We start from the raw sequence: 13,842 nt of genomic DNA on the forward strand, positions 1-13,842 counted from the left end.
GTTTTTAATTCTGTGTCTGTGCGAGGCTCATTTCCTCTAATGAAGCCGAGCAGAGAGTGGCTCAAGTCTCTGAGACGCTCAGCGACTGAGCTGCAACAGTCTGAACGCCATCAGTGCTTTTTATATGATTCTTTTTTTTCTTTTTTTTACATATTTAATTTTTGTAATTGCTACTTAGATGGTACACAATGACCAGATGCACAAAGTTAAATGTAAGACGACACTTTTTCAACACATATTTCGAGTAATCCAATGAGCTAGAACTGTACTAAAAGTGGAGTATTTACATTAGGATTTTGTTGTCTTTTTGCCTTTTCAGCATAGCTATGTGTCTGATGTTTTTATTTATACCTCAGACTTGTCTATAGACTCTTTGGTATTGTTGATTTTTGGTTTTCCTTGTGTACATTGTTGCATTGATTTATTCTTGTGCACACAAACATTTCTGTGTAATGAGCATAGTAATGAATATTGTCTTCTGTTTATAGTAGCATTTTACATTCTGTGTGTGTGTGTTAATAATGTCTAATTCAATACCAATAAATCCTCTTTCATGAAGGCTATATAGAGTTGATTCAACTCTAATCATTTGGCGTTTGTGGTGCTGTAGAAACCACAATGACAAAACTGTTCAATCAATACCTCAAAAACTGTTTGTATGACTAATTGTATAATTGTATTTTTTTAATGTTGATTATGATTTATGAACTAAGACTTGGTGAGCTTGTGATTTTCAAAATCTCAGGGGATTTTTAAAAAATGGGGGGGACCACAGACATAAGGAAAGATTTAACTGGTTTTGAATGTTTGAATGGTAAGAACACACACGTCAGACACTTTAGTCAAGACACAGGACCCCACACTGTACTAAATATTTCATACTGAACTAATTCACCGCAGCAATTTCAGGGACTTGAGAAACTCATGTGAGCAACCGTGAATGTGATAACTCATGAAACCGGCTGTGTGTTGAACCGAAAAACAAAGTACGAGAAACAAACTGAGAAGACTGAATCAGTTTGGCTTATACCTTTTGCTGCTTAAGTTTTGTATGGTTCAGTCTGTAAAACTTCCAGGTCAGCTCACTGTCATTGGCTTTTGTGGGTTTCTGCTCTTTTTTTCATTGCTGGTTCTTTCACTCTACAGAATATCTCAAAACAGGTTTCATATTTACCATGGAACCCGGATCTGTAAACGCCTCACATTACAGAATCATTTGGGCAAAGAAGCAGTTGAGCGCAGTTTCAGATAGGAACAAAAACCTGCCCTTATATCCTGTAGCCCATGAAGCAACATGTCGTCATGGGGCTCATCGGAATGGTTTCTCGATCAGCGGGTGCTCCTCCTGCTTCTGACGCTGTGTATTTCTGTCCTCTAGGTCTCCTGACAGCGGCGGCAATGACAGACGCTCCCCATAGAAACATTGGCATCCATCGTCTATCACCGGCCGCCCCTGAGCCGAGCGTCTGCTCCTGCTGATGACCCATCAACAGCCACTATCAGGACGTCTGCGCTTGTTGCTTCAGTCATGGGTGGACTGTGGAAAACTGCTGCCCGGAAGAGTATTTTCTGGGAAGAGTTAGACTTCCGGGAGATTCGAATAGTGGCGTATGGCGAAGCTTCTGGATAGATTTCCTCTGTTTGGCACCAAAGTCTGTTTCGCTTTAACAGACCCAAGATGCGCAGAGCGACAGCAGTGAGACGTTTCATGGGGATGGGGACTCACAGAACTTCCCCACAGTACCCGACTCATGTAAAGAAATGAACACATTGTGATATATAAGTGACTTCACAGAGGCAGAGTGATACGGCATACGAGTTGATAAAACATGTAACTGTATGAGGAGAAGTTGTTGATGTTTCTGTTGGCACAGTCCATCTGTTTATGTACTGAACATCAGACTGGTGGAGAAGGTAAACACATCATATCAGGCTTTTTTGGATAAGAACATAAAACTTTGTGCACTTCTGGCAGAACCGTTTCAAACATGAACTAATTTAATCAGGGCAGGAAGAACATGGTAACCATGGGAACGTAGTCTGATAGAAAAATATGTGAATGCATACAGATTAAACAGATATGAACCTCAGACGTCAAAATGTGACAAGTAAATTTTGAGCCCATTTTGATTAATCTCTTTTCCATAGATTATCTGAGGTTTTATTTATACAGCCATTTAGCTGATAACCAAAACAGCTGACGAACGAGCCACCGATGGTGAAACATGAATCACACAGTCACAATAAAATGAAATGCTCATTATTGATTTGATCAGTATAGATAAAACAGATATTTATTTTACTACAGCAGCAGCACGACTCAGCAGCACATCGTGTTTAAATACGAGGCTATTTAAAAAGGTGTGTCAGTGGGAAAAGTCTGCACACTGACTACAAGCCGCTATATTTATTATAAAAAGACAATGTCTTTAAAAATACATATAGTATATGTGCAATGGTGGAGAATATAAGATGACAACAAGAAGATGACCCTTAAAGCTACAGTGTGTAATATTTAGAAGAACACATTCACAGAAATTGAATATATTGTAATATATGTATACTCACCTGCAACAAAGAACCATTGTTTTCGTCAACTTTGAATGAGCTCCAAGTAATTCACCATGTTTGCTATGTCGTGTTGAATACGATTGCACAAAATGGTCCAGAATCCGTTTTATATGCGTTGAAATTTTCAGCGCTGCTGGAAAACGGAAATTCGATCAGCGGTGTGCCACCATAAAGTGTCCCTGTCTGTTGTTCACTTGGTTTGCAGGTTTAGCACCAGATGCTACCATGAAATTACAAAAATGTCACACTGGGGCTTTAAATGAAACTGAATTCCCCCCCCCCCCCAAAAAAAGTAATATTCCTGCTCCTGAACATTTAGTTTTGTGCCAATCAGTAGGTGTGGGTGAAGTAACTGGACTCCAAATGGACTCACAAATACCCCAAATTTTTTTTTGTAATAATGGAAATTTATGACGTTATGTTGACAGAATGACAAATGGTTCAAAACTCAACCACAAGGTCACACTGCAGCCCTCAGACAGTGTACACATACAAAAATAATATAGTATTGCATGGTTCTACAGTAGCCTATGGACGAATCCAACAAGTCCTCCAACTCATACGACGAACTCTGTCGTATGTGGTAAATACCTTGACCGTTTCCAATAACAGCGCCTCTACTGGTGGTAGGAGGTACTCCACAAATACTTTTTGCCTCAGAGCATCGTGGGTTTTAGACGCGAAATGAGCTTTTTAAGTTAAGGGTGATGGTTAGGATGACATGGCAGAGAATCATTTCAATAACAGAATATAAGGAAATCCATTTACATACAAACTTGACGGACTTACCTGGTCCAAAGCTGACCTCTAGCGGCCGTGTACATAACTACTGCTAGAGTACAAATACGTCGTAAAACACTGTTTAAAAAAACAACAGTGTTCGTCGTGCGAGTTGGGGGACAGGCTTGACAAATCATACACTGGAAGGAGAGTGTGAGCTGAGAGGATATCACTTGGTTGCAATCTGCAACCCTGCCTCTAGATGCCACTAAATTCTACACACCTAACCTTTGATACTGGTGAAGTATCTTGTATTAAGTATTATTGTTATACTTGGTACCCTACCACCTGCAGACTAACGTTAGTGGAGCAGAGAACAAACTGCAGCAACAATAAATGAACCTGGCTGACCAACACACACTGCACCACTTTACAAAATGTCCAACAACTCTGGATGAACTCTGGTCTCAGGTGTAGAAAACAATTCTCTCCATAGTCCGTGTCCTTTTAACGGATTCACCCGCACTGCTCCAGAGAGGCAGTTGTCCACCACAAGTTACAAACACAACAGGGAAGAAGCCTGTAAGAAATAAGTTAAAATGAGCTTAAATAAAAAAGCTGGATACTCCTGCGCTCCTTTCTAGGTTTTTCTCTGCGAGTCACTGGTCCTCATCATTAGTATTAGAACTGTTTCATTAGCAGCTCAGTCTGTAAAGTAGTCAGGGGCTTGTGTCAAAGTGCACTGGAGCAAGAATCAAGAATCGTTTGGATGGAAAAATGAGTCTGAATGGAATCGAGACAGTAGGAATGGAATAAAATCAAAGTATGAGTTTCCCACCCCTTCAATTAAACATTAGATATTAGCATAATAACATGCTATACATTAGAGTGAATAATTCACCTACTTAGCATTAGCATACAGGTACACCTGTCCGTAAATACAGTATCACAGAGACACAAGCACGGGTGTAGACGAAATGAGCAACTATACATTGATGGAACAATTGAAGTAATTTTAAAACTACAAAACCTCCTTCCTCCTTCCCTAAACCCTCCTCCAAGAACAGTCATTTATTCATCAGAAAAGTTCCCTGTGGAGCAGTGGACTAGGGATAAAGTTTATCTCGACTCAAAATAATGTTTTTCTTCTTGTTACTTCAGTTGCATGTTTGAGCTTCTCTGTGCAGTATGATGTATTTGCAGAGTTTGGCATTGCAAGGCAGTTTTCACATTTATCTTCCGAAAGTGGAAAGTCTCAGTCTGAAAGTCATTGTGCTCGTAAAACACAACTAGTTTGGAAACAGATCCTGCTCCAGTGTGCAGCTTCCACAAATGTAATGTGGAATGTGAAAAATCCAGTGCACAGACATACACTGAGAATTGACTTTGCAGTGAAGTTGTAGACATCTTGTGTCCAATGATTCAACTTTTAAAAATGAAAATATTTACATATTCATAGAAGGAATTTTTTTTTTCTGCTGGAAAACGTCATGTATATTGTTCTACGCAGGCATGCTGTTTAATGTCTGCCAGGCCACCGTGTGCCACAGAAAAAACACTCCACGACAGACCTTGCAGTGGGCTTTGTGCTAATTTTCACTGACAATGTCCAGCCAAGTATTTTATTTCTGTAAACACTTTCGCTTCACTGGTGCCTGTTTGGGGCCGACATTTCCCGCCTGCATTCTGGGAATAAGACCCGCCCTACTCTGACTCTGACTGGCTCTGTGTCTAAACTTAACCAATCAGAGGCACAGTAGAAATTACGGAACAAATCACCATTCCTAATTTTTGTGGATGGGTGTCAACACTAGCAGCACCTCCCAATGTACAGATGATTTACACTATATCCAACTTTGAAATATTCTTCAAGATGTTTGTTTTTGGTGTGTAAAGTTTCCACTTCTTATCAAAAAAAATGCTGAATCCTAAACTGAGGATTCCCCTTCTCCACCAGACTGCATTTTACATTTTCCAGTGCCATATTTGAACAAATGCATTCAAGCATGGCAGGTTTTACTGAAACAACGAGCAAACCATTTCACACTAGAAAACCAAGCTGTTGTGTCTGTTTGGGGGTGGGTAAAGAAACATTAAATGTATTTTCAAAAGCTTAAAGTTCTATATTTAACAAATGTATATGTTGTATCTTTGTAGGAAACCTTATTCGCAATGATGTTGCACATCACACACTGGATTCGCAGCAGCCTGCAGCACATGGAGCATTTTTGCTGTTCAAAGCTCACTGGTGATTTCTGACAGGGTTTCAGCAGGGATGGGGGGCATTATGATTCCACTCTCTGACAAGTTCCTTCCTAAAAAACAAAAGGTAGAATGAGAAATTAAGTGTCATGTTGGAGGAGGATGAACACCAATCAAAGGGATTTTTTCAACTGTAAAGCATTAGTAAAATAAAAATTGAATAAAGCCATTAGTTCCAAGTTATAAATCCTTTCATGAGAACGTGACACTGAGTTTTCCTTCAGTCAATGTAGGTTGTGTACACCAAATCCCAGTGCAGTCTGTAGGTCATTGCTTTATTCATGTTTGTCTTCATCAGCCGGTTTAACTCGGATTAACTCAGCTTCTCTGTTCAGATGCTCTCCCATTATGCACCATGTCTTTGATTATAAAGAAAACAAAAGGTAAACCAAATCTTTATTGTCAACGGTTAAAGTTTTTATGGAAGACAACTGCATCAAACTACTATGTCTACAAGTCAGTCACCTGGAGACAGTGTTCTCTCAACTAACACTTTAACTGTCGCTAAGAATTTTGACATACGTGTACTTTGCATGAATAGTCTCCTTTTTCGGCTGCATTTATCTGACAGCAGCAGTTAGTGGTTACTTACAGTTCCCTACCTCTTTTGGCTTGTGACCCCTCTTAAAAGGCCACTTGTCACATTTCCACCAAAGAGATAATTTGCATCCAAACCTCTCAGATAGTTCCATGGAAACGACTCTTCAGAGAAAATAGAAGTCAAAACCATAGAAGTAAAAAAAATGCAAACTAATGCAGAAGAACATCACCTTTATCTGAGTTGTGACCCTCTGAATGTCGGTCTGACCCACAGGTTGGGAACCACTGGACTCAACTAACTGTATGAAGTACTGAAAACTACAACAGTGAACTTACTTATTAATGCATCTAGACTGCCAAGTTAATTATGCAAGATAAGGTTAAAAGCTAATATATGGCTGGACTGTGTGTGCCCAGTGTGCAAAATTGAGGCTGTAGTTGAAAACATTTTTTGTACACTAATTAGCATATTCATGATGCCGTTGAGTCATATTTGCATTCTGCCTAGTGTCAGCTGGTATCAGACCTTTATCTGTTTGCTTCTGCTACTCTCTCTTAAAACTTGTCCTATTGAGATGAGAAAAAATATTTAAACGATCCAATGACATGGTTAAAAACAGCATATATGGTGTGTCCAAATCCACTTTTGCAGGCATATGGCTCAAAGGGGTTGTACTCTTACTCAGTCTAAAACTAGCGAAGACACTAGGGACGTGCCTGGCACTGCTTTGCCCCAGGTTGACATGGGGCCCTACGCGTTGACCAGCCGTCACTTGCAAGCCTTTTCCAAACTGATGCTCTGCTATAATCCGGATTTTTCTGATTGTGACATTGGCTGACAAAACTACCAGACACAATGCCTACATGACACAATTTTCAAAGTCTTAAGATCACTGTACCATTCATACTACATGTGCTGTCTTGTAATCGCAGGCTTTCAGTCGATGTACTGCTCACACTACGTGACCCATCTGCAACGGGTGGTCACACACTTGCAGAAACATATCAAAAGGTAGAGGATATGGGTGAAGATTGTCGTTGTGCTGGACCAGAAAAAAGTAAATGCAGCTGCAATAACGACTGGGAAAGTACTTACAACCAGGCAAAGCCATAGGTGATTCTCAAGTTATGTTATTTTTCAGTCTTACTTCGAGGATAATACAACGTGAAGCGTCAGGTACAGGTGAGAGGCACAAGAAACGGGTAGTTCGAAAAGAGATGTCCCAATCTATGAATGACTGTCAGACATAAGGTAACAGCAGCTGAAATAACTAGCGTTTGTGACAAAACAGGTGGCTTCAAATGCCTACAATCATGGCAGTACAAACATGTTCTATTTGCTTTTTGGGGTTTGAAAAGCAAGATCCTTGACTTTGAGGATAGCCATTAGTCTTCTGCAACCATAACCTCAAAAAAAGCTCCAACAGCGAATCCTTCTTTGGAATGGAAACCAGTGCGATCCTCCAACAGCAGAAGCCATCAAACATGATCTTTTAGGTAGGTAAGGTGAACAGAATGTAGAATAGTGTGGGCCTCCTGTTTGGTGCTAGATTTTAATATGAGGTTGCTGCTATTCTTGTGTTTCAGCCAGGTGCTTTCCATGGGGCTGAAAGTGCATCACCTGTTCATCTGAGGGATAGCAAAAGGTAACTAAAGAAATAATACCACAGCAAACGATATAAAAAAATCAAATAGGATTTCATAGAGTTCTGTGAGATTTAAAAATCCTGGCAGATCATGACAGTGATGTCTGAACTGTATATGCAGTCCTGAACAGTCAATGTGTGTAATGTACTGGTTTAAACCCAAGCGCAAGACACACGTAGCTATGTTGGTAAAAAGCTTTATTGTTCACACTGCCGGCGGCAGACCACGCCGATGGAACAGTCCAGGTGGATGACGCAAACCAGGAAATCGTCAGGGCACAGGCAAGGCTCGGAGTCGGGGGCAGAAGGCAGGGGTCTTTACCTGGATCGATGCGAGACGGGAAGGTCAGGGGGCAGCAGGCAGAGGTCTTTTCCGGGGTTCAGATGAAGCGGGGAAGCCAGGCACAAAGGCAGGGTCGTAACCAGGGCTGAGACGATACGGGGAAGTCGGGGGGCAGAACCAGAGTCGATACCGGGAGATCCGTCCGTGGGTAGTCGCTGGAGAGTCTGACATGAGGTACAACAGGTGAGGAGAGTTGGGCTGATGAGGAGGGCGTGGCAGGCAGGCAGGTGAGGGGAAGGAGGGCCCGGTGGAAAAGTACTGGGAGGTGAGGTGGATGAGATGAGGAGGGGGCAGACTGTGACAATAAGCTGATATTGCAATTTACACCTCCATTATAAACTCTGAAAGGTCTTAAACAATCCAAAAACGTAAACTGTGATTAAAGCGGTATTAAAAGCTGACTACATGGGGCTAGACACAGATTATTAAGATAATTAAGGTCTAATCGTGAGATGATGTTTGGAGATAATGACATTATGAAGCTGTGATCTCAGCGGCGGCTTGATATCTCCAGATAATTAGACAATTAATCACAAGATAATGATTTGTCTTGACAGTTAAATCAGGGGCTGACATTCAGAGAACAAGTTTACAAAAATAACTGGTAAATCATGGTTTCAGCAGTGTCGACAAGTTTTACCATGAAAGGACAGATGAAAACACAATATGAATAAATAAATGCATATTAACAGCTGGTTCCTCTGGACCTCAGACTGACGGGCATTACAGACTCAGATCTTTTCCTGCTGTGTTCGCTGAGTGAATGTGTCAGTTTTCAGGCTTCGCATAAACTAAAAATACTGAGCAGAATGTAGGCTGATCTCTCTGAGGCTTCACTGTTTTTACATTATCCTCTTTTATTTATGAACTTTATATTCTGGCCTACTTCCTCTCCTCATCACTATTAGCCCACTTTCTTTTTTTTTTACACAGAAGTGGAAATCACCCGAAATCTTCAGGATCATTGGAAGCTGGCAGGAAGTAAATGATACTGTCAATAGTTGTCGGTCAATGTCTTCTTTTATGTAACATGAGTTCCCTGCACATTTGTGAGTTTCCAATTTTACCACTGAAGTCACTCTGGCTTTTTCTGTATTAATCAAGTGGGTTTTTTTGTTTGTTAACCAACATTAAACGAAGCTCAGCGCACACAAGCTGAACCCAACCACAAGGCAAGTGCGAGAAAGGTGACTGCGAGGTTCAGGTAAGAGCCTTATCCTTTGTTGTTGGAAACCAAAGGCATTCAGCATCTGTTGTAGCCTGGGAGCAGCTTGTACAGCCCTCAAGCTTAGCGGTGATTAAATCCCTTGAGGTGTGTTCAAACAAAAAGACGGCCATGTCCTGTGCCATCTGTACGTTAGCCGGAAGCCAGCCTGCCACGAAGGCGCTGACTGTGTCAATGGGAGTGCGTTTGTGTTCAGCACAACCTCTGAATGAACTCAGAACTCAGCGGAAACTCCAGACCTTTGTCCCGCTCATATTCCCTCCCTCCGCTGTGTGTTTACGAAGCAGATTTGTAAAGCTTAGGAAAAGCATGAACTTTTTGCGCTAATTGAAACATTCTCATCTTTTACATAAGTCTTGTCAATGAGTTACTATACGATCGTGCTGCCTCTAAAATCCACCATGACAGTGGTCAAGAAGATGAAAATTTGTGAAGTCTCATCTGATGGTGCATTTAATTCCTGCAGTCCAGTGCTCCAGCAGATTACGTGGATGATAACATTGCAGTACCTATGAACAAAATCCATGAGTCCCGTCCACCATTCAACAGATGACTCAAAGCAATTAGCCGATTAATCAGTTAGTCAACCAACATGTAATGGATTGTTCCCATCAATCACGTGATCAGGTAAAACTTCCACAAATTCTGTGGTTGCACTTTCAAACATGGGGATTTGCTGCATTTCTCTGTTTCATATTGTTGATGGTTGGTCAGACAAAACAGGACATTTGAATTAACATAAAAAAAAAATAAATAAGGAAATTAAGTTAGAGAAACGACTTTGAAAATGGCTTTTTACAGTTTTCCTCCAAAATGTGAACACGTTGTATTAGGTGTAGCTGCTGGGACAGTAAAAATAAACTGTGATTTGGACTGATGCTCATTTGTTGATCAGTCCGACTTCTCCTCCATCGTTAATCGTTCACTGTACTCAGCTGTTTAATGGCATTTTGCGCTCAGGATCTTCCATCATTTCAAGGAAAAGGGGGAACTCATTAGCTCAGGCGCTAATGAGACAATAAGCAAGTTGTTACAGTTTAGTAATTTGATACAGTTTATAATTACCCTGTAAATACTTGTGAGTATTTGCTGTAGTAAATAAAGATTGTTCCGTGTTTTCACACTATATTTGGTCTTTCAAGCAGACCTGCTTTTTGTTGTTGTCATCTGCAGCCTTGAAGGTCTGATTAAACTCTGCCAGCCTCACTGACATGATGACAATAGACCGTGACCCAGGTTGAGAGGAGATGGTTGTTGAGTGCCCTGTTCAACCAAACTTCTCACATTACAGCTAAAGAAAGTTCGATATTGCCCTGCATGTTGGTTGGCAGTCTTCACTACTCCGCATCTCCGAAACTCATTTCCTCATTTTAGCTACCTTACAATGCTAACGTTGCAAGCAGCAGTTAAATACGTTTCAGGGACTCATAACTACAGAAAGAAACAACATATTTTTCGCTAAAGTGCCCTCTAGAGTGACAAAAACGAGAGGAAGTTACCTATTGGCTGCCATTCACATGGGAACAATGTGATTGAGTGCCGTCTAGGGTGCCCTTTCATACAATAAATTATGACAATGTGGCCTTTGGAGCAAGAAAATTTGAGAACGTGTCTTAATGAGTGCCCTTCTAGTGGAGAAGCTGTGATGCAGTGCCCTATAAGGTGCCCTCACAATGGTCTAAAATTGACATTCCCTAAAAGGCTGCCCTTCCAATGGAAAAAGGTACCATTATGAAGTGCCCCATATGCCGCCCCCAAGAATGTGCCCCAAAGGGTGCCCTTTCCAGTAAAGAAAATGGGATGCAGTGCTGTATACGGTACTCCTACAGGTGAGAAGACATGATGAAGTGCCCAATTTGATGCTACTCTAATGGAGAAGTGCCCCTCCAGTGGATAAAATGTGATGCAGTGCTGTAAAAGGAGCCTATTTGTGTTTTTGTAACGTTACTTCAGGAGAGCAGCTCTCAGTCTGTACCCCAGCAGTGCACTTTTCAAAAGACGCTACCTTTCCCCATTTTTGTACTTGTGTGTGGGAGGGGGTCTGAATCCATACAACACATGTATAGGTTGTAAGGCTACAGCACACAATTGTTGACAAGAGCATAAAGTCGTTCATAGATCTAGCCTCCTAAATTGCTATCAAAGTTCACAAAATTGATGGATTTAACTTTAAAATGTACAAAAAAAAATTCCGGGGGGGCATGACCCCAGACCCCAAAGGGGTCTGACCTCCAACCCCCATAGTCTTTAAAAAGACTATGAGAAAAACTGTGGGTGCACTTACAACTTACAAGACTTAAGAAGACTATTTCATCATACTTGATGCATTGTAGCTTCTTGCGCGGTGGTGGGGCCCCATGTCGTGCAGGAGGTGCCCTTTTAATTTTTTCGCCCCTTCCCCTCAAACAGCCTGAGTCCGCCACTGCAGAACACCAAAGATTTCTTAAATTCATAAACAGAAAGAGTCTTTAAGTCTCTCTTTAAGTCTTTTCAAGAGTTCAATATAACCACAGTTCATGATCCTGGCCGATCATGACAGTGTGTTTGTTGGTGTAATTTCTAACATCATTTGTGATGACGCCGTTTTGTGCCACCAAAACTTTTCGCTGCAAAAATGTTGAGATTAGAAGCGCAAGTGTTCCAAGGTCAGAAAGTTAGTCTGGGGGTTGCACATCTATTTATCTACAATATAAATAATATTTACATTGTATTATTTACAATGTAAATAAATAAATCGCCACTAGTTGTTACTTGCGTAAAACAGAAGGTAGAACATGAGGAAGGTGGGAAATTGAATTCATCCTCTGTGCACCATGAACATTCACAAACAAATGGAAATGGAAATGTGTCTTGTAGTTGTGGAGATGCCGTCCTCTGGATTACGATGATTAACTCATGTTACCATTGTTACGCTCAGTCTCCATTTTCAGTTTCCCACAGCGTTCAAAATAAACCTCCGTGAATAACGTGGACAGAAAATAAGGAAAAGGTCGAGCTGCAGGGGTTACACTGTGAAGCTGTGATTATTATTTTTCCTCAGAACAGCCTCAGCCACTAAAAGCTCATCTGACATTTTAATGACAATAATCACTTCCAATGCCAGCTCCTCTAAAAGCTCATTCCCTTCCCATCGGCTCTCATTAGGATCTCATGAAGACTGCTCGTGCTCGGCGCCGCCCACTTACTCTGACCTCTTCTGGGAAAACTCAAAAGCTAAACCTGAACTCTTCTCACGTTGTTTCTGTACAACTGCTCATGTTGCTGATGAAGCTTCAATCGGTCGGCCCAGTTCGTCGTTTTCGCTTTCTTAATAATGGATGTTTTATTGCTGGGAAAATTATAGTTTTGCTACAGTAAAAAAGAGAAACAACATTCACCTTTGTTGAAGCATCTGCCAGGAGATAAAGCTGTTCCACTGACAGTTGGAGATGTGGGGAAAAAATAATTTGTTTACCTGCATTAGGCTCTGTATTATACAGTCTTTCATGTGACAAAAGACAGTCTGAGAAGACCTAAGGTCACACTGACTGTCACCAGCACCGTGAAAACATGAATTGAGATGTTGTTTATGTTGTTTTCAGCAGGTTTTTGATAGAAATAATCAGAAACTCATGTTTAACTGTGTCTTTATAATCTTTTATAATCTTTCTAAGCGGAGATGTTCGGTCATGCATGAACACAAATAAAAATGTGCAGTGCACATGGAGTGTCCTTGTAGCCTTAAAAAAACCTCATAACAGAACACTGATGTTCCAGGACCACATGAGATTAAGAGAAAACAAGTTTTTCAACCTTCGAACGGCAAAGTACACAATGGTTGATGGTTTCAACTGATGATCTCACAGGGTCTTTGGTTGAAAGATGTGTTATGTGTCTGTCATGTGTATTCTGTAAAATTCATAGTTGACCATGAAAGATAAAGTTAACGGAAATTCCTCTCTCAGAGACGGTAGCAGCTGTGACGATGTGTTGAGATGTGACTCTCAGGATGCTGAAGGTTTTTGCTGAAGTAACTTTCGATTGTCGAACTTTCAAAGTGAACCTGGATCTGTTTTTTCTGAAAGCCAAAGAATCTATCACTATTTTGTCATCACATATCAATCTGTTAAACCTGTAATTAATATAATTTCGTCATTCACTTGTCTCTCCTGAGTTTTTTTTCAGTCTTATAAAGCTCTTTCCAATACCAGTTACACACACCCATTCACACACACACGTTCACCATTCAGATTCTACTTCCACTTCCACTTTCAACCTTATTTGTTCCCGAAGGGCAATATGTCTTGAAGCAAGACACGCAAAATAAAACAGAAGACATGAACAAGACAGAGCACAGGACGACCATGTCAGGTACGTCTCACATGGTCTGGGTAAATAGCAAAAACAAGTATCTTGCCCAAAGACACATCAGCACACGAACTGGAGGAGCCGGGGACAGACGTATTGACCTTCTGGTTTGTGGACGACCCTACGACTCTACCTCCCGTTATGTGATATTTTTTCCCCCCATAGATGTTGTGTAGCACTCGGACAAA

At 41.0% G+C, this 13,842-nt stretch overlaps 1 protein-coding gene across 1 annotated transcript in view; it reads left to right on the top strand.

The window, feature by feature from the left end:
* LOC118315900 (chemokine-like protein TAFA-5) overlaps positions 1-5,702 on the top strand; it is a 59,465-nt gene extending 53,763 nt beyond the window's left edge. The window contains exon 4 of the mRNA XM_035643570.2: positions 1,379-5,702. Coding sequence (XP_035499463.1) covers positions 1,379-1,387 — 9 coding nt within the window. The 3' untranslated portion in view covers positions 1,388-5,702. The remainder of the gene's footprint in view (positions 1-1,378) is intronic.
* Positions 5,703-13,842: the final 8,140 nt, after the last annotated feature.

The sequence above is a fragment of the Scophthalmus maximus genome, chromosome 7 (assembly GCF_022379125.1).
Source record: "Scophthalmus maximus strain ysfricsl-2021 chromosome 7, ASM2237912v1, whole genome shotgun sequence".
In the NCBI taxonomy this organism is placed as follows: Eukaryota; Metazoa; Chordata; class Actinopteri; order Pleuronectiformes; family Scophthalmidae; genus Scophthalmus; species Scophthalmus maximus.